The sequence below is a fragment of the Salminus brasiliensis genome, chromosome 2 (assembly GCF_030463535.1).
Source record: "Salminus brasiliensis chromosome 2, fSalBra1.hap2, whole genome shotgun sequence".
NCBI lineage: Eukaryota > Metazoa > Chordata > Actinopteri > Characiformes > Bryconidae > Salminus > Salminus brasiliensis.
Genome location: NC_132879.1, coordinates 20,891,007 through 20,915,330, shown reverse-complemented (window position 1 = coordinate 20,915,330; position 24,324 = coordinate 20,891,007). Strand labels below are relative to the sequence as shown.

At 42.7% G+C, this 24,324-nt stretch overlaps 1 protein-coding gene across 2 annotated transcripts in view; it reads right to left on the bottom strand.

The window, feature by feature from the left end:
• Window positions 1-24,324, bottom strand: part of trim44 (tripartite motif containing 44) — a 143,589-nt gene that overhangs the window by 32,502 nt on the left and 86,763 nt on the right. For both annotated transcript variants that reach the window (XR_011978362.1, XM_072669987.1), the window contains exons 5-7: window positions 22,704-22,781; window positions 14,209-14,511; window positions 6,211-6,233 (exon numbers count right to left, since the gene is read on the bottom strand). Coding sequence is in view for 1 of the 2 variants with exons in the window: in XM_072669987.1 (XP_072526088.1) it covers window positions 6,211-6,233; window positions 14,209-14,511; window positions 22,704-22,781 (404 nt within the window). In the remaining variant the exon portion in view is untranslated. The remainder of the gene's footprint in view (window positions 1-6,210; window positions 6,234-14,208; window positions 14,512-22,703; window positions 22,782-24,324) is intronic.

The following is a 24,324-nucleotide window of genomic DNA, read 5'->3' as shown; positions in this document are numbered from 1 at the left end:
GCTGAGTTGCTGCCGTTCCCATTTGCTTCTATTTTGTTATAATAGCACTGATAGCTAACTGGAATATTTAGTAGTGAGGAAATTTCACGACTAGACTCTCACGGTACCACGCTGAGCTCCTGAGAGCGGCCTATTCTTTCACTAATGTTTGTAGATGCAGTCTGCATGCCTAGGGGCTTGTATATACCTGTGGCCATGGAATTGATTGGAACCTGAATTTAAGGAATTCAAGGATAATGGTAAATGTTGCAATCATCAGCAACCTACACCACAACAGCCCAGCTTCATAGTGCAGCATTTTAAACTGGAATCTGAGAAAAAGTCCTGTGTGAGTACTGCAGGTCGAGGAACTATACTGTGTGCTGATTAGGCTGAGTTTGCTTTGTAAATGGGAGCTCTTGGTTAGGTCTGTTCTTGGCTCCTCAGGTCCCTGAGCTCCAGGTGGCAAGTCAGAGATGTCACCCACTGTCCCTTATTTAATCATGGCCTTCTGTATTGATCTGTAAAACACACCACTCCCTAACCCACCTACCCCCCACCCCCACACCCTGTCCACTAGAGGGAGGACCGAGCACGTCACACTCTCTGACTGATCATTTCAGAGCAGCAGAGGGATGAGAAGCTAAAATGAGATCAATGCCTCTCACTTTGAGGTGTGTGAGGGTGTATATGTGTGTGTGTGTGTGTGTGTGTGTGTGTGTGTGTCTTCATGAAGGAGGGAGCGTATTTGTGTGTGTGGATTGAATCAGCTGGATTTAATCCATGGGAGATTTCCCGACATTAGTATGCACATGCAACACTGTTCCTTCCTATAACTTTGACTGTTATCGTCACCTTGCAGAACCACACACACACACACACACACACACACACACACACACACACACGTGTGTCCTCTCACACACATGCGTGTGAACCTATGACTTGAATTTCTTGGAGGAGCTGTAATTAGAAGATTAGATCCACATGATAAGCCTGGAGATAACCGCCCCCCCCCCAGCTCTTTCTCTCTCTCTTCACAGGTGTGTGCTAGCCCTGTGTGAATGTGAGTATGAGCAGTGTGAATGAACATATGTGCAAGTGTGTGTTGTGTGAGTATATGGGTGCCTTCACAGTGCTGTCTACAAAGCCTCTATAATGTGCACACCAAATGGATTGGTGATTCTGCACTTTCAACACAGACACCATTATAACTGTCTCTTTCTCCACTCTCTCTCTCCTTCTGATCTCCCGCTCTCTTTCTCTCTCTCTCTCTCTCTCTCTCTCTCTTCATCCCTCACTTTCTCTACCTTCCTGTATTTCTCACTTCTGCCCCCTCAAATCTACATACACACATACTATATATATATATATATATATATATATATATATATATATATATATATATATATATATATATATATATAAAATGTCATGCAATGTTTGCAGGTTTTGAATTTTTGCTGCAGCTCATGATGAACGAACCAATAGAAATGGTCCAAAATCAAGTGGACTAAAATAATTTCATATTGACTTCCAATAAAAGTTAATGTTTTATTTCTTTTTCTGTTAAGTTGGCATGTTGGAAAAGACTTTTGGCTCACACACGTCCATACATATTTGGTTAGTTTCAATGGATTTGAGACCTTCAAAGCTAGGCCCCTAACCCTCTCTGCTCCCCGGGCAACGCAGTGAAGGCTGCCCACTGCTCTGGGCACATGTGCTCACTGTGCACTGTGTGTGTGTTTGCTCACTAGTGTATATGTGTGTTTTTATTGCACAGCTGGGTTAAAGGCAAAGGCTAAACTTCATCTGTGTCCCGCACAAATTGTGAATGTTGTTTTTCTTTGTCCTTGTCAATGAATTTAGTGTAGCTTCAGCGTTACTTCAAACGTTATGAAAAATACTGCATTAAAGCAGCATTATGTAAGAATTGGTATTTTTTGCTCCTGGGTTCCCCCTAAGTTCCGGAAGTGGAATTTGCGATTTTGAGGACTGTGCTCAGACTGGACTTCCTAGAAATACAGAACTGAAAATTAAAGAAGCATGTGCACTGAGGCAGTAGACTAATATGGCCAGATATTACACAAATGACTCATATACACATTGTGCAGTTCTTTCACACGTTTTCCCTCCTGCTTGTCCAAAGTTACATAGGGCAGTTTCCGCTGCCCTGAGCCTGGAAAAGCCACAATAGAGAAACTCTATTCTCCCTCCTTTACACATCAGTGGAGCATCACAGTGATTTTGACGTTTTTATTTTAAACTAAAAAAAAGCCACATACTGTTGCTTTAACCGTTCCGGAATTACAAGCATTTCTTACATAGTCGCCACATAATTATTTGGACAATTAACTGGCCTGGTGTGGCCTGGTGTTCTCTTGTTATTTAATGACATTTAATAGTTGTTCATGGATATGTGGTCCAATAAGTCAAGAGGCGCCTTTGTGAATTTAAATATGGAGGGTTTACTATTATATGCAAAGCACTGGTAACACTCAAGAACAGAAAGGCCAGATTAGAGTTTGTTAGAAAGAAAAGACAAGAGCTTATGATCTGATTACATCATTGCACATCGTGATGAGGGAGGCATTGTAATGGCAGGGGCATGTATGGCTGCCAATGGAACTGGGTCACTGCCGTTTACTGATGCTGTGTGACTGCTAACAGAAGTAGCAAAATGAATACTGAAGTGTATAGAGCTCTAATTTCTGCTCTGATTCAGTTAAATGCTGCACAACCGCTAGGGCCACGCTTAAAAGTATGGATGATGAGCATACTGCATAAAACATACTGCAAAAGCAACCCAAGAGCCTCTTAAGGCACCTGACCTCAACACAAACGACCAGCTTTGTACTTTGTACCGAAGACAAGAAAGGCCCACAAACAAGCAGCAACTGACAGCAGCTGCAGTGAAGGCCTGGCAATGCATCTCAAGGGAAGACACTTAAGTAATGTCCATGGCTTTCAGACTTTACAAGGATTTGCATTCCAGTTAGAAATAAATCATATAATTATGTTAGTTCAATTGCATTTGAGCCTGTGAAAATGTATTATGTAAAAAAAAAATCCTAAACACAATATTTCTATATTCATTCAAATCTAAAATCATATTCAATATTACAAATCCATTGTGGTGGTGAACAGAGGCAAAATGACAAAATTGTGTCACTGTCCAAATACTTAAAAACAAAGATCAGACTGGGTCAGTATCAGCTGATAATCAGTATGAAGGCACACGGCTCAGTGAGCAGAGAAATTGAGACCACGGGTGATATGCTAATTAAATATGAAATTATCTTCGGCACTGCTACTGTTTACTTATCAGATTCTAACAACCTTTTTAGGAACACGGTAATCTAGACGAGGTTTAGTTATTCAAATTTGAAATGGTATGATTATTATTTGGGGTCATACTGCACTATCCCATCAAACAAATGCCCCAATTCCTACACGGGTGGTTATCACACAGCCTGAGCCAGATTCACCTCATTACACTTCCTGCATTAACTGCATTAACAGAGGGGAAAATCCGACAGTGTTTTGTGCGAGATTCTGTTGGGGGATGTTGTGGCATGACCTTGCTGAAGGATAGAGCAAGTGATGTAATGATACAGAATTAGGCTCCACGTCTTGCTCTTGTTCGATTTGGATTGATTTCTTCCTCAAAAACAATATGTTTATGGGTTTTGAAGCATAGTTTCAGTGAAGTGTGATTCATGATTCGGGAAAAGATCAGACAGCTCCGGTCTATGTTTGATCACAGCCTGGAGCAAAATGTAAAAGAGAGGCATAGACGAGAAAAAGTAAGAGAGAGAGAGAGAGAGAGATTTAATATTTTTCAGTTTGCTGCCATTTCCAAAGCATAGCTTCTGACTGTGCTCTTCTCTGTTCTTACCGTATTCTTATGCTCTTCTAAGTTAGGGTTACTGTGTTCTTCTACTTTTATTCTTCTGACTGTGCCTCTTCTTAATCTGCTCTTATGTGCTCTTCTTACTGTATTCTTCTAACTGTGCTCTTCTTATTGTATTCTTCTAACTGTGCTCTTCTGTGCTCTTCTTACTGTATTCTTCTAACTGTGCTCTTCTGTGTTCTTCTTACTGTATTCTTCTAACTGTGCTCTTCTTACTGTATTCTTCTAACTGTGCTCTTCTTATTGTATTCTTCTAACTGTGCTCTTCTGTGCTCTTCTTACTGTATTCTTCTAACTGTGCTCTTCTGTGTTCTTCTTACTGTATTCTTCTAACTGTGCTCTTCTTACTGTATTCTTCTAACTGTGCTCTTACTGTATTCTTCTAACTGTGCTCTTCTTACTGTATTCTTCTTACTGTGCTCTTACTGTATTCTTCTTACTGTATTCTTCTAACTGTGCTCTTCTGTGCTCTTCTTACTGTATTCTTCTAACTGTGCTCTTCTGTGTTCTTCCTACTGTATTCTTCTGTGCTCTTCTTACTGTATTCTTCTAACTGTGCTCTTCTTACTGTATTCTTCTGCCTTTATTCCTCAGTTTTCCTCTAACTATATTTTTCTGACTGTGATCTGTGCTCTTCTTACTGTATTCTAACTGTGCTCTTCTGTGTTCTTCCTACTGTATTCTTCTGTGCTCTTCTTACTGTATTCTTCTGCCTTTATTCCTCCGTGTTCTTCTTACTGTATTCTTCTGCGCTCTTCTTACTGTATTCTTATAACTGTGCTCTTCTGTGCTCTTCTTACTGTATTCTTCTAACTGTGCTCTTCTGTGTACTTCTTACTGTATTCTTCTAACTGTGCTCTTCTGTGTTCTTCTCACTGTATTCTTCTAACTGTGCTCTTCTGTGTTCTTCTTACTGTATTCTTCTAACTGTGCTCTTCTTACTGTATTCTTCTAACTGTGCTCTTCTGTGTACTTCTTACTGTATTCTTCTAACTGTGCTCTTCTGTGTTCTTCTCACTGTATTCTTCTAACTGTGCTCTTCTTACTGTATTCTTCTAACTGTGCTCTTCTGTGTTCTTCTTACTGTATTCTTCTAACTGTGCTCTTCTGTGTTCTTCTTACTGTATTCTTCTGCCTTTATTCTTCTGTGTTCTTCTTACTGTGCTATTCTAAATTACATAAACAACTTTACTGACTAGCAACACATGCTGACTGGATTTATGTTTAATAGTATTTTTTCTTAAGTTAGTATCTTTAATAGTCAGTGGCCTTTTCCTAAGAGGTCATGAAATCTGAAGACAAAAGGTACGTCTGAGATGCATAAAAAAGCCAGATGTAAATGACCATGCATCTCTCTCACCATGAATGTTATATATTGTCTTATACATATTGTATTATAACAATGAGCGAGGAAGCTGGACAGAGAGCTAGAGAGACATACATTTTACTAAAGAAAGGGTGTAGCATTCTAAGCTGGGGCTGATCTAGATCTTAGATCTACCTGTGGAAGTGATGGACAGAGCTGTGCGAATCTCATTAAACACCAAACCACACAGGCACACACACAGAAATGGGTCATCGCTCTTCCACACTCCAGCTCTACTACACACAGACAAGCTAGGTGCTAATTGCATGTCCTTCCTGAGGACGTGATAAGCATAAAGGGTGAAATAAAGCGGTGTGTGTGTGTGTGTGTGTGTGTGTGTGTGTGTGTGTGTGTGTGTGTGTGTGTGTGTGTGTATCAACAGAAAAAAAATAAAAAATACACACAATAAGGGTGTGTGTCTGGAAGTGTGTGTGAATGGAATGTGGGAAGTTTTTTTGATGATTTTGAGAATTGTGTTTTCTGTTCACGGACGTTTTGTGTGTGTGTGTGTGTGTGTGTGTGTGTGTGTGTGGGGGGGGGGGGGGGGGGGGGTGGCAGGCAGAGGAGGCAGGCTGTGCCCTGTGCACAGAACTGAAGACTGTATTTATATGCTGCAGAGACCGACTGATCAGGACCTTTCAACACATACACAGTTCTGTGTGTGTAAGGTAGAGAGAGAAAGACAGAGAGAGGGCGAGACAGAGGGAGGGAGAGAGGAAGGGAGGCAGGGAGGTGTGAGTGTGAGTGAAGAAAGAGAGAAGGAGGAGTGAGAGAGAGGGAAGAAAGAGTGGAGAGCATAGTGGGAGAGAGAGAGAGAGAGAGGGAGACTGTGAAAGAGAGGAGCGAGAAAATGCCTGCGAGAGAGAGCGAGAGAGAGAGAGAGAGAGAGAAAGAGAGAGACAGAGAGAGCGTGAGAGAAACAGACTAAGATAAATCACTCTTGCTGTCTTACCTTGGCCTGGCCTCAGGGTCCATCTGGAAAACAAGGAAATAGAGAGAGACGAGATTGAATACAACACAACCAATAAAACTGAGATAGAGCAGATAATGGAAGCCCAAATGAAAAGGTGCTTTCAGATTCAATCCACAGCGGCGGTTTCCATCATAAAAACTCCTATAAATCAAACCCCCACTATTATCACCAGACAGAAAGATGAAACGTGCCTGCTCTCGCGCTGCGCGAAAGCAGCTAAAGCAGTAAGTAGCTTCAGTTCTCTTTCTGACTGGCCCTGGATGGATATCCTATTTTTGTCCAGGCTCATTAGTCTGACCACCAGAGGCTGGAGCTGTGGGCCTTTGACTGGGACGATAACACTGTCATCTTGCAGCTGACGCCAACACCGCTAACTAGGCTGAGAGTAAAAAAACAGCAGAAAAGCTGGTCTAAACTTCGATAAAGCAATCATTTGTTTCATAGCTGAAGTTACCCATCTGTGTTTTTGTGTGTGTGTGTAAGGTTGTAAGTCAATTGAGCATAACAGACAGAAAGAGATGGAAAAAGGAAGCAGTTAGAGATGATTAGAGATACAGAGTTTGAGAGGCGGGGCAGAGAGAGTTGGAGAAGATGGGAAAAGCACAAGAGAGGGAATAAGAGCAGTAGCGAGAGACGAAAAAAGAAGAGACAGAAAGAGAGGTGGAGAGAGAGAGAGAGAGAGAGGGGAGAGGTAGAGCAAGAGAAAAGAAAATAAGACAGAAATAAAAGAGATGGGGAAAGAGAGGTGGACAGAGATGGAGAAAAAAGTGGGAGATGGGAGAAAGAGAGAGAGAGAGGAGAGGTAGAGTAAGAGAAAAGAAAGACAGAAGAGATGGACAGATACAGGCAGTCCTTGCTGCCCAGAGAGGAGAGAGTGTGTGGTCACTGTGAGAGCGGTGAGGTCAAAATAGTGCTGCACTTCCTCCTTCACTGCCCAAAATTCAACATGATCAGAGAGACCTTCACCCAAACTCTGAAGAACATCCACCCAAATCTGGAAAATCTTTCTGAAACTGAAAAATGAATAAAATTTTCCTTGGCGAAGGCAAAACAGCACCTCTCACCACCAAATATGTGACATCATGCCACCGCCTGAATGACAGTGAATGACATCATCACAAACTCCACCCACTACCTATTAAACCCCACCCACCATAATAACACTACTAAAAATAAGAATGTATATAAATATAGTTACTATAGCTACTGTAATTTTACTTTTTCAATGAAAAATGAAAGTGTATTTTAGTTCTGTACATTAATAGTTGTTTATTATTAGCTGATTGTTTTATTTTCACTGTTAATTAATTCATTTAATTTTTGATATATTGTTCAGATGTAATTTTGTGTGCTTTGGCAACACTGTTGATGAGACAGTCATGTCAATAAAGCCAACCTGAATTGAATTGAATTAAAAAAGAGGTGGAGCAAGCAGAAGAGGGAAAGAGAGAGAATGAAAGACAGAGGAGAGAGAGCGAGCGAATAACAAAGGAAAAGCAAAAGACAAAGGAGAGAAACAGTGAGAGGAGGGGTAGAGGAAATGAAGAGAAAGGAAGAGAGAAATGAAAGATGGTGAGCGAGATGTAGAGAAAGTGTGAAAAAAGGAAAGAGAGATGAGAGACAGAGGACAGAGGGAGAGAGAGAGAGAGAGAGAGAGAGAGAGAGAGAGAGAGAGAGAGAGAGAGAGAGAGAGAGAGAGAGAGAGAGAGAGAGAGAGAGAGAGAACAAGAGACCCTGAGCATGAGAAAGAGAAAGGAGACTGGAAAATAAAAGAGATGGCGAAATAACGAGAAAGGGCAAGAGAGGAGGAGAGAGGAAAAAGGGTAGAGCAAAAGAAGAGAACGAAAGAAAGAGATTAGGAGGAGAAAGCGTGAGAGAGAGTGAGAGACAGAGGAGAAAAAGAGAGACACTGAGAGAAGTGCAAGAAACACTGAGAGAGATAGAGAGATGGAGAAAGCACAAGAGAGGAAAAGAGACAGAGTGAAGAACCAGGAGAGAGAGGCAGAGAGTGAGAGGAGGGTAGAGAAAGAGAAAAGAAAGAGAACAGGTGGTGAGAGAACTAAAGACACACGAGAGAAGCAAAGAGAAAGAGAAGGAGTAGAGAGAGAGAGAGAGAGAGAGAGCTCTGCAGCTTTAATTAGTGGAGAGGGCAGTGTAGTGAAAAGGAGAGGAGAGTGAAGTGGTCGTTCGCTCATTGGAAAGCAGAGCACTCTGGGTTAGGGCATGTAAAAAGCCCATAGGTCTAGAGAGACAGGGAGAGGGGCAGGGAGAGGGGCGTCACTGCACTAGTGTATGTGAGAGAGACTCAGAGCATCTCATTAGTTACTGGCCTGTCTTCCTCAGCTTCCTCTTCCCTGCCCCCATTTGAACTTTGACACCCAGAGCGGCCGGGGAAAAAAAAGAGCCGCCATCTAACGAATGACCAGCCAATGACGGACCAGAGCCGAGTCCTGGCCAGACACTCAGACTCCACACTGGCAGATCGATGGATCTACTAGAGCATGAGAATGTCTGTGGGTATCTCTGTATGAGGGTGTGTGAAGGGATGTGTGGGTGGGATAAGGCAGTGGGAGCAAGTAGTTGGTGAAAAATTTAATTTACACAGTTTTCCCATTAAACTGAGGTCACACCGGACTGCAGCAGGATTTTCTTCACCCGGCTGGAATACTAATGATGAGCATCTGGACAGCCCTGATGTGGTTTGTAAAATAATAAGTCGTGAGCAGCTGTTGCTCTTAGAAAAAGATAAAAAGAAAAAATTATTTCAGTGACAAGCAGAGGTGGATCAGAGATCAGATCCAAGATTTTGCTCCAAATGCTTAGACAGCAGAGGAGATCAAACAGTTGGAATAAAATCCTATGGAACCTGTGGAACAACCTCTGGTGACAAGTGACATTAAGTAGGCCAACTAGGCTCCTTTATTATTATTTTTTTTTTTTTGCAGCCTGGTGTGTTCAATCCTCGTGACTCACTGACCTCATAAGGTGCTTTGAGGAACCTTCAAGAAAAGGTTTTTAGAAGAAAAAGGGTTCCTTGATGGTTCCTCAAAGCACGTTAAGAGGATCCTCCAGTTTCTTACTGAATAACCTCCAAAAGTTCCTCAAGGACCTTATACTAATAACAGTCACGGTCTGTGAGGACTTCTGTGTGTTCTCCCCATGTCTGCATGGCTTTCCTTCAGGAGCTCCAAAGCAAACATGGAGGGGAACTGGCTACACTAAATTGTCCCTATGACTGACTTGCTGTGCGTGGTACTCTGTGTCCTGGCAGGAATTACCCAGTAATCCAGGTCTAGTTCTAGTAATCTCAGTAATCTAGACTTGCTTTTGTGCTTACTGACACTGTAGGTCATCTATAGAGATCAAATTCAGACTTCAAGATAGCTGCTATTACTGTCTCTTTATCTACAGCAGCATTTAGTTTGCATGATGGTAAGATAGGTGCCACTACTTGGTAGTTAAATTAGCCTCTTACCTCTGGTGCAAACTATAGACAACAAACATTAAAGGTCCAAGAAAGGTGTGTAATTTAGACAAGACAAGATAATTTAGACATTTTCTAAGTTTGCTCTCTTCAGGGAGCATGAATACAGATTGCAGATGGATTGGTCCACATGTCAGCATATACGGTGGTGAACTGTGTATTTCTGTTTAAGAGGTAGATAGTTTCGGATGGATTTTGCCATAGAGGTTACCGTTGGGCCTGATTTGACAGTAAACACAGCGCTAGACACTAGGCGCTGCTTCCCTACCGCCGCTCTATTGATTTACTGACAGATGTGTAGATTACACTGCAAACTAAACGCAAGTGCGTGTGGCTGACTCTGCAGCATTGCCATTATCCTGGCCTTCCTCTACATTTATCATGTTAAAAAACACATTAGCCTGTTATGGAATTGCATTTTTCTTATTTGTTATTTGTGTCATGAGTTTTGCTGTACACTCTTAGCCTATATAGTACTGGAACGAGGTTCTTTGAGTGTATATACAGTACTATTCAAAAGGCACTTGTAGGTATTTGGCAAATGAGGATGGAAAAGCTAATTATCTGGGCACAACACCGATATTAGAATAAACATAAATACCAATTTTGAGCACAAGATCAATGCTTAATTCAGAATTAAATCGGGTGAGCTGGTGATGGAATTATACAAATCCACACACTGGCTGCCTGTAACCACGCTTGGTTCTTCAAACCAGCTCTCAAGATCTCAACTATTTTCTTCACAATGAGAAGGTGCCTAAAACATCCGTACAGTACCGTATATGGGGCTATATGAACCATAGGCAATAGCTTAAACGTCATAGAGAAGAAACCTGAAACCAGGCATAATCACTGAAATGGTTATATATATAGTTTTCATGGGTCTCATATGTCCCTTGAAGAACCCCCTTTTTTTGGAGGGGGTGGGGGGGGGGGGGGGGAGAGTGTTGTAGTTGAATGACTTAAAATCATCAGGCCTCTTGCTGAAGGAATTTGAGGGATTTGCATCATTTATGGCACAACTAGATTTAGGGTTGTGCTCAAAATATCAATATGTAATTTGTTTTAAAGAGACAGAATCACCGCACTTGCAGTTTATAGAAATGTTAATTTTCTCATATCACACCCCGCCATCTATCACCGTATGCATCTGGTGAACTGCTTGCGAACATTACACTTTGATAGCGAGAGCACAGCAGGCACCGATAGCTCATGCTGTATTCAGGCCTAATACTTTAGTTTACTGTCTCTCCTTTTAATTAATAGTATAATATTTATCTTTAGAATAAACACAGAAGAGAGAATATTTGTGTGGTCTCTTAACGGATACTGACAATCCTGTCTGAACCCAGAGAGAGTGTGTGGGAGTGTATCCCTAAACGGCACAGGATATGGCACTGAGCTCTAATTCACTAACAGGGCTTTAATCGCTGGGGTGAATAACTGTATGTCAGTGTGCCTAAGTATAAGTGCATAAGTGTACGTGTGTGTGTGAGAGAGAGTACGTCCCCCTCAGTGTGAGATAGTGAGGCATGATGTGTGTTCCTCCGAGGGACCGAACCGAGAGCCAATCAGCTTTCAATTACGGCCGTAATTAACCCAGTCTCAGGGAGACCCATTTTTCAGGCCCCAAAAGCAATTCCCACACTCAAGCGTGGGACACACACACACACACACTTGCTTTTAGCTTTCAGTGCTACCATGGAGAACATTTTCTTTTTTTGTGTGGTGACAAATGGGCAGAGGGGATCTTTTAATTCCATGCTGTAAGCAATAGAAGTAGGTGTGTGTGTGTGTGTGTGTGTGTGTGTGTGTGTGTGTGTGTGTGTGTGTGTGTGTGTGTGTGTGTGTGAGAGAGAGAGAGAGAGAGAGTGTGAGTGAGTGAGAGAGAGAGAGAGAGACTAAGAAATGGAAAGAAAGCATGTTTCTATGTGTAAATGAGTAAGAATAATATTGAATCAACATGTACACTATATGGACAATAGTATTGGGACACATGCCAATTCATTCCTTTTCTTCTGGAATCAATGGTATTTTGTTGGCGTGTCTGTCTCTACTGTCCAGGAAAGCATTTTGAGCATTGCTGTGAGGGTTTGATTGCACTCATTAGTGAGGTCAAGATGTTAGATCCTAAAAGTACTGGGTGGAGCATCACCATTGCAGAGGATCATATTTACATGTCTGCTCCAGACAGTCCTATTCTATTTGGCAATATTTCTCAACATGAACTAGACAAGCTGCATGTATACATTTGAATGCATTAATTAGAAGGGGTGCCCACAAACATTTGGACATAAAGTGTACATGTAATTGCGTATATGTGTGGGAGAGCGAGAGTAAGAGAGAGTGTATAACCTTGAATATGGGCAGCATTTATAGCTGTGGGTTTATGAGAGAGGAGGCACTGGCAAATATCCAGGAGACCAATAACATGCCTACAGCACTGCCCTTCACATATACTGTACGCGTATGCGTGTGTGTGTGTGTGTGTGTGTGTGTGTGTGTGTGTGTGTGTGTGTGTGCTAAATCCTCCTGCCTTCCGCACCATTTCTCATAACTGTGTGTATGTGTGTCCTACATGCCTACATCCATGCCCTTTATGAGCCTCCCTAGATGCTGAAACCTTCCTCTCCCCCACCTCTTTCTCTGTGACCCTGGAACAAACTCACAATCAGTGTTAATATCCTCATACATCTGATGACTTTCACAACATCTCCAGCCTCCATTCCTATTACAGAATTTTAAAGCATGCACTGGCTCAGAACATTAGCCAAGTTCAGTGAAAACATTTGGAAGCACTTTCCATGGAGGTGCAATGGCTCAGGACAGATATGATGCCTCTCTTTACACATACAGGCTAGAGATGATAAATATTTGCCCAGACACGTAGTATTAATATAGTACTAAATTATGGATTGACTCAAAGGTGCCCTAGAACGGAAAACTGTATGTATCCTAACAAATTCATCGGCCCAATTCCAAAATATAACAGTCTTGGCTCATTTTATTCCCCATCATTTCCCCATTTGTAAAAGCCTTTCAAGGCTAAACACACTGGCAATATGGAAGGGAGGCTAGGCTGACCAAAAAAAAGAGAAAGACAGACCGGAGCAAACAGGAGCAGCCCTGCATGCGTATTCAGTAACAGGGCCCCTCTGCGATGCTAGGTTTTCGCATGCCATGCAGCACCCACCCTGTGACATGGTACCTCGACTTGTGCACACCGTGACGCACTCCCTTGGGTCATTTGCTCCTGCTTGCTCCAGCTGGCCTTTCTCCATTCTACTCAGGAGCTGAGGTAACACATCGTCGAGGTGCTGGAGCTCAGAAGCCAAGGGGCTTTGATGCGTCGTGTGCAAGCGGACCGGGTGCACCGTCCAATAATTGCAGAAAATAGCTTGTAAGTGCTAAGCCAGGCTAGGCGGGAGTGGACCATTACATTGACATAAACCTGCCAATAAATGCAATCAGTTTTTATCAGTTCACTAACACATTGTGTTAATCCTTATAATTGCTGTTATTATTATTATTGTTTAATGTTATTATTACCACCATTGCTTTTCTTAATCTTACCACCATTACTATGACTATATCAGGAGACCTAGGCTTAACAACAGACTTATGTGGTGGTCTGGTGACTTTAATCAATAATTTATAAGTAGTTCTGACCAGATAAGGTCCCTACCAAGGTTTCGTCCTCCAGCTGTGAGGGAGTTTGTCCATGCCTCCTTTGGCTTTCTCACTGGGGGTTTTATGTTTTATTGATATTTTGGCTTATTACCAGATTTTTGCGAACCCGCTATGCAACAGGCAGGGTCATGTCAGTATAAAGCACCATACAAATAAACTGCATTTGATTTTATTAAAAGAAAAGTTAGGGTCTTCATTCTGAGGTAACAGGGTTGGAAACAGGCTTGTAAAACTGCATCTGAGCTTTTTCACCCCAAATAACTCACTCCTTATACATCACATAACAACATTAAAAAAATGTTGGCACCTTTAGGCATCTACATCTTACTTAGTCATCAAGAGATAATTTCCCCCCTCATCTAAAATGTAGTTAATGAGCCAAGACATGCTTGGTGTCCAATGTTTACCTTTTAAGTTTTGCATTCATTTCGAGACACTGTATGACATTCTGAACCTATCTATAGACTGACAAAAGCAGACTGCATAGCTGAAACATCACCAGCAGCCAGGTTACAGCCTGACCTTCGTCCATTCTTTTGTCAGTTTTTACAGATAACAGCTTGTTATACAGTGTCTCTTCTCTCCCTAGAGAAACAGCAGGTCTACTTTAGATTATTTAACAATTCAGCATGGCTGGAGTGTGATCATTAGGCATGCAGTTTGCAGAGTGCTAATTGGTTGTCATAACCGTTCCCATTACTTGTTCTCTGGCTGATTGACTACACTCAGGGTAAAGGAAAAATTATCCCTTTGGTCAAACCACCGCTCTACGTTCCATGTTTGTAGAAAGAATTCCTGCTCACCCGGGGTCTGGGCTCTGGGGGGGCACGGGGTTGGGCAGCCAGCAGAGGAGCCAGTGCAGCCGCAGCGACACCATTACGCTCAGCCTGGTCCAGCTCGCCCAGCTGCTGGGTGATGGAGTCCATCTCCTCTTGTAGACGTTCGGTGTGGACGCTGATCTCCGCAATCTTCTCGGCCGCTTGCGCAGTCAGGAAGGCCTCTTTCAGGTCCACCAGGTGCAGCACACGCCACTCCTCCAGCCGAACCAGTCTGTGCAGCTCGTCAAACTGCTGGTTCACAAAGCGCTCCAGCTGCTCTGGACTCATCTGAAACAAAAGAAGGGGCGAGATGGATAAACATCTTGGGGGTGGGGGGTGGGGGGGTGGATAAGTAGATAGAAAGTGGTGGTTAGTGTGGCACAATGGTTTAGACCACTGCATGCCACTGAGCTACCACACCAGACTATGGTGTGGGTGGGAGACTATGGTTTGGGTGACTATGCTGTGCTACATCAATAAAAGTCCTAGGGCAAGACTCCTAACACTACACTGACCCACTGTTATAGCGTGATCTGAAGACAGACAGACAGATTAATATATAGACAGATGCACAAATACACAGCCAGCCAGACAGCCAGCCAGATAGATAGATAGACATATAGATTAAGAGACTGAGATGAGAGGTACAGTTCAGAAACACAACACTGCCAAAAGAGGCACAGCAATCTAATTTTGGGCCTCTGACAGAAATGGCAATATGGAAATGTGGAGCGCAGGTGGAAAAACCCTGAGATGATTAATGCATGCAAAGAACATGAGGGAGGCAGGCAATACAGAACAGATGACAGGAGAGAAAAGCTTGCTGTAGGGAGACTGAGATTAGGCCAAAGAGCCTGAGGTCCCATTCTTGTCGTTCTTCTAAAAGTTCTCCAAGGCCATTGGTCCCTTTTTCCTAACAGGCACATCTCTTCTCACAACCCATCTGAGAATAGAGGCCTTGGCTGAGCGTGCCACCACCCTACACCATCTGTTCAGGCTCCGGGGCAACTGAAGTGCTAACAGAACTTCCTTTTAATCAAACTGGCTAGGCAGAATTCATGCAAACTACAAATGCCAACTCGCCAGCAGCCTCTCTAGACTGCATCGTCATTTCTGGCTCTTGCACAAGGCACTTTTCTTGTATATTATATGCATGCTGGACATGCACAATAACGACACAACCCAGCTGCCTACAGCTGCTTTTTCTATCCCTGATTCTTACTTATGTCCATACATACATAAGACTAAATAACAAGCTATTTGAAAGCCATTCAGCTTATGTCAGAATTTGCAAGAGGACATGCAATGTTACATAACGGCACCAATTTACATACCTATCTGCTGAGGAACGATTTAATGATTTTCAGACATATGAATTTGATCAGATGATTTAATTAAATAAATGAATGTATATATTTTTTAATGTGCGAGTTTAAAAAAAGGAAACTTTATGCAGCATTATGTGAAAATAGGTCTTTTTTTACCAATGGACTTCCCTTACAGGAGTGTAGCTCATTAACAGCTGTACATGTGCATTTGTTGACAAGCTGAGAGATACAGAACAGGCATCTGAAAGTGTCAGAAGCATGTGGACTGACAGTCCACATGGAGTAATTACAGGATTTTACACAAACATGACTCAGATTAGGCTCAGGAGACCTGTCCTTCATGCTTTCCACTTTCCAAGTTCCACTGTGTAGTAGCAGCATTCCAGACTAGAAATGATTACAGTCAGTCGACCATCAAAATGTTTTTAAAGCTTCTACATTAAATTATTTAGCTTTTTTTCATCACAAATCGTCCAGAATACACTGTGGTACATGCAGAAAGCACAATAACTTTCCACACCTCATATCATTCCACCATGCCGGAGATCCCTGCCGCCACACAGCCTCACAATGTGTCTCTAGCCATAGTTTTCTTTTCCTCATCTGCCATTTATTTCAGCCTAGCCTTGAGCCAGCTGGAGAGCAGGTTGCCATTTACACTTCCCCTCTCCCTGTTGGCCTAAGTCTGAACCGAATGCTGGCCCACTGGCCTTGCTCAGCACCACACAGGTCAAGCCAACTCTCAGTGTAGCCCAGCAATCAAGGCCGCAGCACGGACCCCAACCCAATCCCCCCACCCCAACAATTGGCCAGAAGCAGAGAGAGACTCTGACCTCCAGCATTGGCCTTTCATCACTGCGGCACCAGATGGAAGCTTCAGGCACAAATCAGTCCCTCCACTGAGGCCTCATTCCAGAGAGAGAGAGAGAGAGAGAGAGAGAGAGAGAGAGAGAGAGAGAGAGAGAGAGCTGCTCCAGGCTTGAGAGAACCATGCTTGTCCTTCCTTCCCTGATCCAAGGTCAGCTTCACCTGCCCAATAATTAACCCGAGCTCCAGTAGGACAGACCACTAAATCTGATTTCAGGTCAGTGTGAAAGGGTTATTTCAACCAGCACATGAAGAGTATGTGCGCTGACGAGTGTAGAGGCACTCATGCAGGGTAATCCTAATTCACTGTACAGGGCTTATTAGGCCTGTATTGAGAGCAAGAGAGGTGGGTGGAGAAAACCTAGAGTAGGCCACAGAGGAGGGCTGAAATTGGTTCACTACAAGGAGAGAGGGGGGGTGAGAGAGCGCGAGAGAGAGAAAGAGAAATAGAGAGAGAGAGAGAGAGAGAGAGAGAGAGAGAGGGGGGGGGGGGGGAAGATGGACAAACAGAAAAGAGACAATACTATTAAGTGGACCAAAAGATAGACAGATAGACAGATAGACAGAACGATAGATATACAGACCAATAGATTTGCTTTGGAACATGCCACCATGACACTGACTCCCAAAGCCAAATTGGCTCTGAATCCCGAAACTCTCTGTCCGCTACTTTCTCTCTCTCTTTCTCTCACTCTCTCATCTGTCATTTATTTGAGCCTAGCCCTGAGCCAGCTGGAGGGCAGGCTGTCATTTGCAGTTCCCTTCTCCCGGTTGGCCTGAGTCTGAAACGATTACAGGCCCACTGGCCATGGACAGCTCTACGCAGGTCAGCCCAACTCCCTGAGCACCACTCTTCACCAGGAGCTTCTCTTCAGCCTACAACTGATGACATCATGCACTCCAAGACGCACACACAGAAAGGTAGAATGGCACACGCAGCTCCTGTTTAAATTAAAATATATTTAAATTTAGGGTCATTCAATCTTCATTTGAACAATATCTTTTTTTTTGGATAACAAGGGTTTCCTCCTTGGACACCTGCACTTAAGTCAGACGTGTGCAGTCACTTTCCCTTTACCTGTAGGTCCTGTGATTACATTTTGGGAGTGTTGGAGACTTATTTACACATCTTGAGAACATCTTAAATTCCAAATTAAGTCAGAAATCAGCAAAACGACTGATTTATATGTTCTAAGATTTAGAGGTTTAATATTATGTAGCATTTTAACCTTAAAATAGCAGCTTCTGTCACACAGGCTCCTGTCTCACAATTTTCTAATCATCTGCAGCTAACATGGTGCACCTGATTCTAATTTTAGGCATTTTTAGCAGCCCTCACAAGATATTCCAATGTTGTTCAGATGAAGATCAAATGTCCAGATGTTTAAATATGTTAAGGTTTAGGCAGGGTTTCCTTTTTTTTTGCACGACATACAAACATATACATATCAATATCAGATATGATTTTAGATCAGGCTGATGGATTGGGCACTGGTCCACAGTCCCAATTTTTTTTAGTATAAAAGGGCTGTATATTGGCAAGAACCTGCTGATATGATACATATTCAATACATATTGTAACTCTCATAGTATGAAGAAAAAATAAACACACACCATTATATGCATATTCCATGTAAACTATTAATAAACAATCCATACTGTGTCTTTGATGTCGGTACAGTACAGAATTTTAAAATGATATATGATAAAGACTGTCTGACCCACAAGGTCACCCACAGCCAGCATGAAGCCTGTGCAACCTCCTGTAGTTGTGTCTGCTGGTCTCCCCTCCATTTCCCAGGTCCATGGAGAGTGTGAAGTAGCCTTTGCCTTGTTTCTACTCGTTGTTGATGTTCCCACCTCATCCCCAAGAGTTCCCTCTTGCACTTACTAGCTACTGCTCGTCACTGCCTGTTCTACTTGTTGTGCACCAGCTCACACTATTCACAATATGTCGCTCTACATATACACAAGCGCACAGGGTCACTTCACATGCAGTAGCACAGTGAAATGCAGATAGTGACAGATGTAGACAACCGTCACTTTGGTCACTTGCTGCAATAGTTACTGCTGATCATTTTACACATGCTGGAAAATAGAGAGATTTTCGTCTCCTGCATGCAATGAATGGCTGTAGCGGGTGCATGCAGCAATTTGTCACCCATCTGGGGGACAATCAGGACTCTAATCATGTAGTGTGTGCTCTCTGCAAAGAACAGCCCAAACTCCAAATAGCCAGAAACTGAAATCTGGATGGACTGAAAGCAGATTGAGAGCTGAAAACATAACAGTAGCATTGGTGTGCACCCAGGGTGTCAGTGAGGACAGAGGCAGCTACGGAAACATTCACGGGGGGGTGGGGTGGGGGGTCTGAAGGATCTATTCAGGACACAGTTAGTGGCTGCAAAGAGCCGTCAATGGGAGAAAGACATTAGCGCCACATTAAGAGCAAATGGCTTTGAACCGTCCATCACCCTCAACCAGAATGATGGCCCTCTTCCAAATGAGCACTTTTTCCACAGAGATTTGCATCAGTTTCCGGCTCCCTGTTATTGGCATTTCTCTGTAGCCACAATCAGACTGTTGAAATTGCACGTTAACTCAAAAGAAAGAGAGAGAGAGGGGGGGGGGGGGGGCAGCGAGCAAGAGATTTTTAATTTAGTTTCTTTTTACTGCCCTGAGTGTAAACGTGAAAGGAAAAGTGGAAAGTGAAGAACCCCCTGGCACTATAATGACTTCAATTCCTGAAGCCTCCCAGTGGCTGTAAACAAATGGCATTTGAAGAAACTAGTGGGTAATGATACATAAGGTAATTAAATTAGAGAGCTGCAGAGGGAAGGGTTAGGAGAGGAGAAAGAGAACTGAACAGTGAGAGAGACTGTGAGAGACCATGAGTGATGGCTAGGTTGCACCAGCAGTCAGTCTCATGCTTCTTGGCTTCCCTGCTGCAATTTTAATGTATCCAGTAGATTTTAATGAGGTGCAATAAAATAGTTAAGCAGATTGAAAAAAGCATGTCCTCCCCATTCCATTACTGAATTTAACTAAGTGGGGGAGATAGAGATAAGGGTTGAAGACGTATGCTGAATACCTCCTGGCCTTCTGTGACCCTCTCCAGTGGGCGTTGTTTTTTAATCCTCAAGAAAAGCAACAAAACAAAAATGCTGCCAGAGAAGAAAAAGAAATGTACAAAAACGGAGAGAGAGATAGGGAAAGGAAAAGTAAATTACAAAGTAAAGATGGACCAATCAGTGTTTTAGGGGCAGATAGTGATTGCTCCCATTATTGTTCAGCTCAATCGGCCGATCGCCAATACCGATCGAGGGCGGGACTGGGTGTCACATTAACCTTTCCAGGCAAACTTGGTAATGCATCATTGTGCAGGGCTTCTGTAATGTAATGTCTCTCTTAGGATGAAATGTACTTTACTTTTTGGAACCACGTTTAAAACGCTGTTAAAGTCATCAGCACCATCCGCGAGAGCCATGAATTCCCATACATCACTGCTATGTGGATCTCAAAGTGGAAACTGCTGTCGAATCTGCTGCTTATCCAGCGTTAAAAAAAGCTTTTCCTTCTGTTGCAGCTGTACTTCTGGTCATGGTTAAATGTAGTCTGCACTGTTTACTGGCTTATTGTGTGGTTAGTGGTGTTTGCTAGCTCTCATGATACTCACTGTACTGGGGTGAGTGATGTACTCTTGACAGGGGTATTCCTTTAGTGGTGTTTTTACTCTGCTTCTTTCACTAAACACATTATTTTTACACATTCCACAAATATCAGAGGGGAGTACAACACTGGCTTCAATGGGTTTCTGCAGCCATAGTTTCATCTAGCAGTTAAATAAGGAACTGGAGCATCCTGTGACTGAGGAGCCTGGTGTAGAGCTGCTGTAATCCTTAACTTGCAATTATGATCTGATCAGCTCTCAGGCTCGGCTAATTAGAGAAACCACTGCATATTGCTACTGCACATTTTGGTGGAAAAACCACTGATAACGATCTTTCCATCTTAAGTAGAAAGAGTGTAGATCTAAATCAATGAGAGATGAGAACAATTGGGAAGAACAGACAGTGGAAAAAAGAGAAGTATAGAGAATGAGAGAGATAAGAAGAGAGGTGATGAAAGGAAAGGGGAGGTAGGAAGAGATGAGTTGGGGTGCACAGAGAAGAGAGGGGGAAGAATGTCAAAAAAACTGATGAACAGAGAGAAGAAAAAGGATGACAAAAGTACTGATGAAGAGAAGAGATTAGAAATAAGATGAGATGACAAAGTAACTGATGAGAAGAGAAGAGAAGAGAAGAGAGGAGATTAGAAAAGAGAAGACAAAATAACTGATAACTGAGAGAAGAGAAGAGAAGAGAAAAGAAAAGGAGGGATGAACAGAGAAGAGAAGAGAAAAGGAGGGATGAACAGAGAAGAGAAGAGAAGAGAAAAGGAGGGATGAACAGAAAAGAGAAGAGAAAAGAAAAGGAGGGATGAACAGAGATGAGAAGAGAAGAGCAAAGGAGGAATGAAGAGAGAAGAGAAGAGAAAATGAGGGGTGAACAGAGAAGAGAACAGAAGAGAAGAGAAAATGAGGAATTAAGAGAGAAGAGAACAGAAGAGAAAATGAGGGATGAGAAGACAAAAAACTGAAGAACATTGAAGAGAAGAGATGAGAATAAAAGGGATGACAAAAGAACTCATGAAAAGAGAAGAACAGACAGTAAAGACAAGTGAAGTAAAGAAAGAGAAGAGGCCAGAGGATTAGACAGAATAGAAGAGAGGCGATGAAAGGAAAGAAAGGTAGGAGGAGAGGAGATCAGAGAAGAGAAGAAAAGAGAAGGGAAGAGAAGGGATAAACAGAGAAGACAAGATAAAAGTACTGATGAACAGAGAAAAAAGAGGTAGTGAAAGAGGAAGAGAAGAGATGAAAGGAGCAGAGCAAAGAAGGGAAAAAGAAGAGAAGACAGGTGATGAAAGGAAAGGAAAAGAGATAATAGCAGAGGAGATCAGAGGAGAAGAGAGGGGGAAAAAGGAAGAGCAGAAAGAAAAGAAAATAATAAAAAAAAAGAACGAGAAGACGGAGAAGACGAGGTGGGGTTATCTGGGTGCACTGCCTTCACTTCACTAACCTGCAGTCTGTCTATAAATATGTATATGATCTAATATCTCCTTCACTGCATTCAGATTCGGTCCCGCTGGAATACAGAGATATAAACTGACAGCCGTGGAGGAGAGGAGACCTGACACCTGAGGGAGAGCACATAATTAAACAAGCAGACTAATGAGTAAACATGGTCTTCTCTTTCACCCTTAAAGCCCAGTCCCAGCCCTCCCAGTGGTGGAGCTGCAGACTGTATTTCCCATAAGGCACTTGGCATATGTCTTACCAGGCTGCGTCACAGGCTGCTATGAGCCAGTGTTGGCAAACATTGATGTTTAATGTCATGCTGTGAGCAGTGGACAAAAGCATGGGCAAAATTCAGGCTCTGAAGAGTGTATGCCTCCAATACTTGTTAGCTACATTAGCCTCACAGCTCAAGCACAAAGCTAAAGAAGCAAACTCTGGACTCAGGACATCTTGGCTTCTTGTCTTGGCTGCTCAATTACATTTGGAATTAAAGTAAAGAAAAATATGTTAATTTGCCAAAATATTCCTTTAAGCACCCATTAGCTCCTCTGTGCACAGGCTCCTCCAGTTTGTGTGTGTGTCGTAGCTGGGCAGAAACAGGCCAGCATAAATGAACAGCCTGCCATTCAGTGATATGGTGTTTGTTTGTGTGTGTGTGTGTGTGTGTGTTTGTGTATTTTTGTAAATGGGAATGAAAGAGAAGACGAGGGAAAGAGAAGCCGACAAGGAGAAGAAGAAAGAAGAACAAAGAAGGAAAAGGTCCTGGAAGGCTGTGGGCCAAAGCATGGTAATATCCCACAGGGCCCTTGGTGGGCAGTACTCATTAACGGTATAACCGTTTCGCAAGTTATTAAATTAACTTCTTGAGTTATATAACTTCTTGGCAGGTCAGTCGGACATTGTTATGAGCAATTCCCCTCGTTTCAGACAAAAGATATATCAGGTTCACCCGGGAGTTCCACTTCCAGGGAGGGGAGTCCTCCCATATTGACCCAAGGTGTTGGGTTCTTTGAAAAGAAAGGTTACAACATAAGCATGACCCAGAAATCTGAGATGCACACAAAGATAGAGTGGTGTATCCTCACCTCAGAAGGGCCTGTGACATAACATACTAACACACTAGAGCTGGACTACTAGAGAAAATCCAGAATAGAGTAGAACCCACTTACATCTGGACTCGTCCACTTGGTCTGGATCTTCTCTGACATTTCTTGCGTACAAGCTAGCAGGTCTATGCCCTCTTTACTCTGAAAGAGAGAGAGAGGGATGGAGGGGGGGGGGTAGATTTGAATGAGTCATATGGCACAAATATAACAGCACAATATTAAAATGTGTAATTTACTTTTCTGACCTGAGAGTAAATGGAAATGTTTTGCATTCAACATGTCGACATTATGATAAACACAATTACAATGAATGTAGTAGCATTAGGCCATGGCATATGACTTAGCATTGCTGCATATGGTCTATTTTTATTTATTCACAATGAGTAGTAACAAATCATTTTGGAGATACACTGCATGTCCAAATGTTTGAGGACACCCCTTCTAATGAATGCATTCAGCTACTTTAAGTGGTACCCATTGCTGACTGCTGATTGGCCAGACCCTGTGCAGAAGAACTGCCCATAGACTAGGACTCTCAGGAGCAGACAAACATGAACCTATTGGCACTATGCCTAATGACAGGTGTGGGCTAGAGGGGTATAAAGCCCCCCAGTATTGCTGTGGACCAGTGGAACTATGTTCTCTGGAATGATAGTGCTCCATCCAGTACTTCAGAGATGAGCTGGGACACACACACACACACACACACACACACACACACACACACACACACACACACACACACACACACACACACACACACACACACACACACACAGGAATTTGTTTGACAGCATTCATTGGATTGACCAACACACAGTATAGTGGGAAAATCCCAGAAGCTCAGTGCAGATCTGAGAAGGATGTGCAAACCAGGAAAGTCTCTTGAGGGCAACAACTGCAGATTTTCAGCTCATTGGTTCAAACATAAGTTGTTGAAGGAAAAAGCCAGAAATGTTATGGTCAGATGAGACATTTGGAGATGTTTGGAGGTATGACATTGAGGCATTCAACCCCAACAACACTGTGCCAACTGGTTAAACATGGTGGCGGTAGCAACATGCTCTGAGGCGGTTCATTGCTGAAAGTGGATGGAATAGAATTCCTCACCGCAACTGTGCATATACTGTATCTATAAATAGTACCCTATGTGTCTCGTGGGACACACTTTTCTGATTGAGCTAAAGCCATTTCCCCCTGCCCTCTACACCAGACAGTGAGTCACGTTTCCTCTGTGGATTGCTCACAGTTCGTGTGTGCCGCCTAAATGGAAGGACTGAGGGCATATTTTTCAGTAATAGATTAAGCTCTGTAAAAGGCTGCAAAGAAATCACACAGTCAGTGGGAACATCTCATTTAGATCTTAGTAAGCTGTATTTGTATGGTTTTCCATTAAACACATAGTGAGGATGAGTAATGAGTTTATTACGAGCTCACATCTGTGCCCCCATTACACCATTATGCTTAAAACACATGGCGAAGGCAGTTTTTTCCTCTGCAGGCCGAGGTTATTCCAGGCTATGTAGTTTCTCAAGAAGTTATTGCGTTTAGAAAAGTGCAGTTATTCCACCCCACAGTAAGGGTGGTTTAATTGATACAGGTACAATCACAATGTTTTTTATATAAAACACAGTAATGTAGCTTGATCGAGAATATATGAATGCGTTTCAGGGTAGTGTTTCTA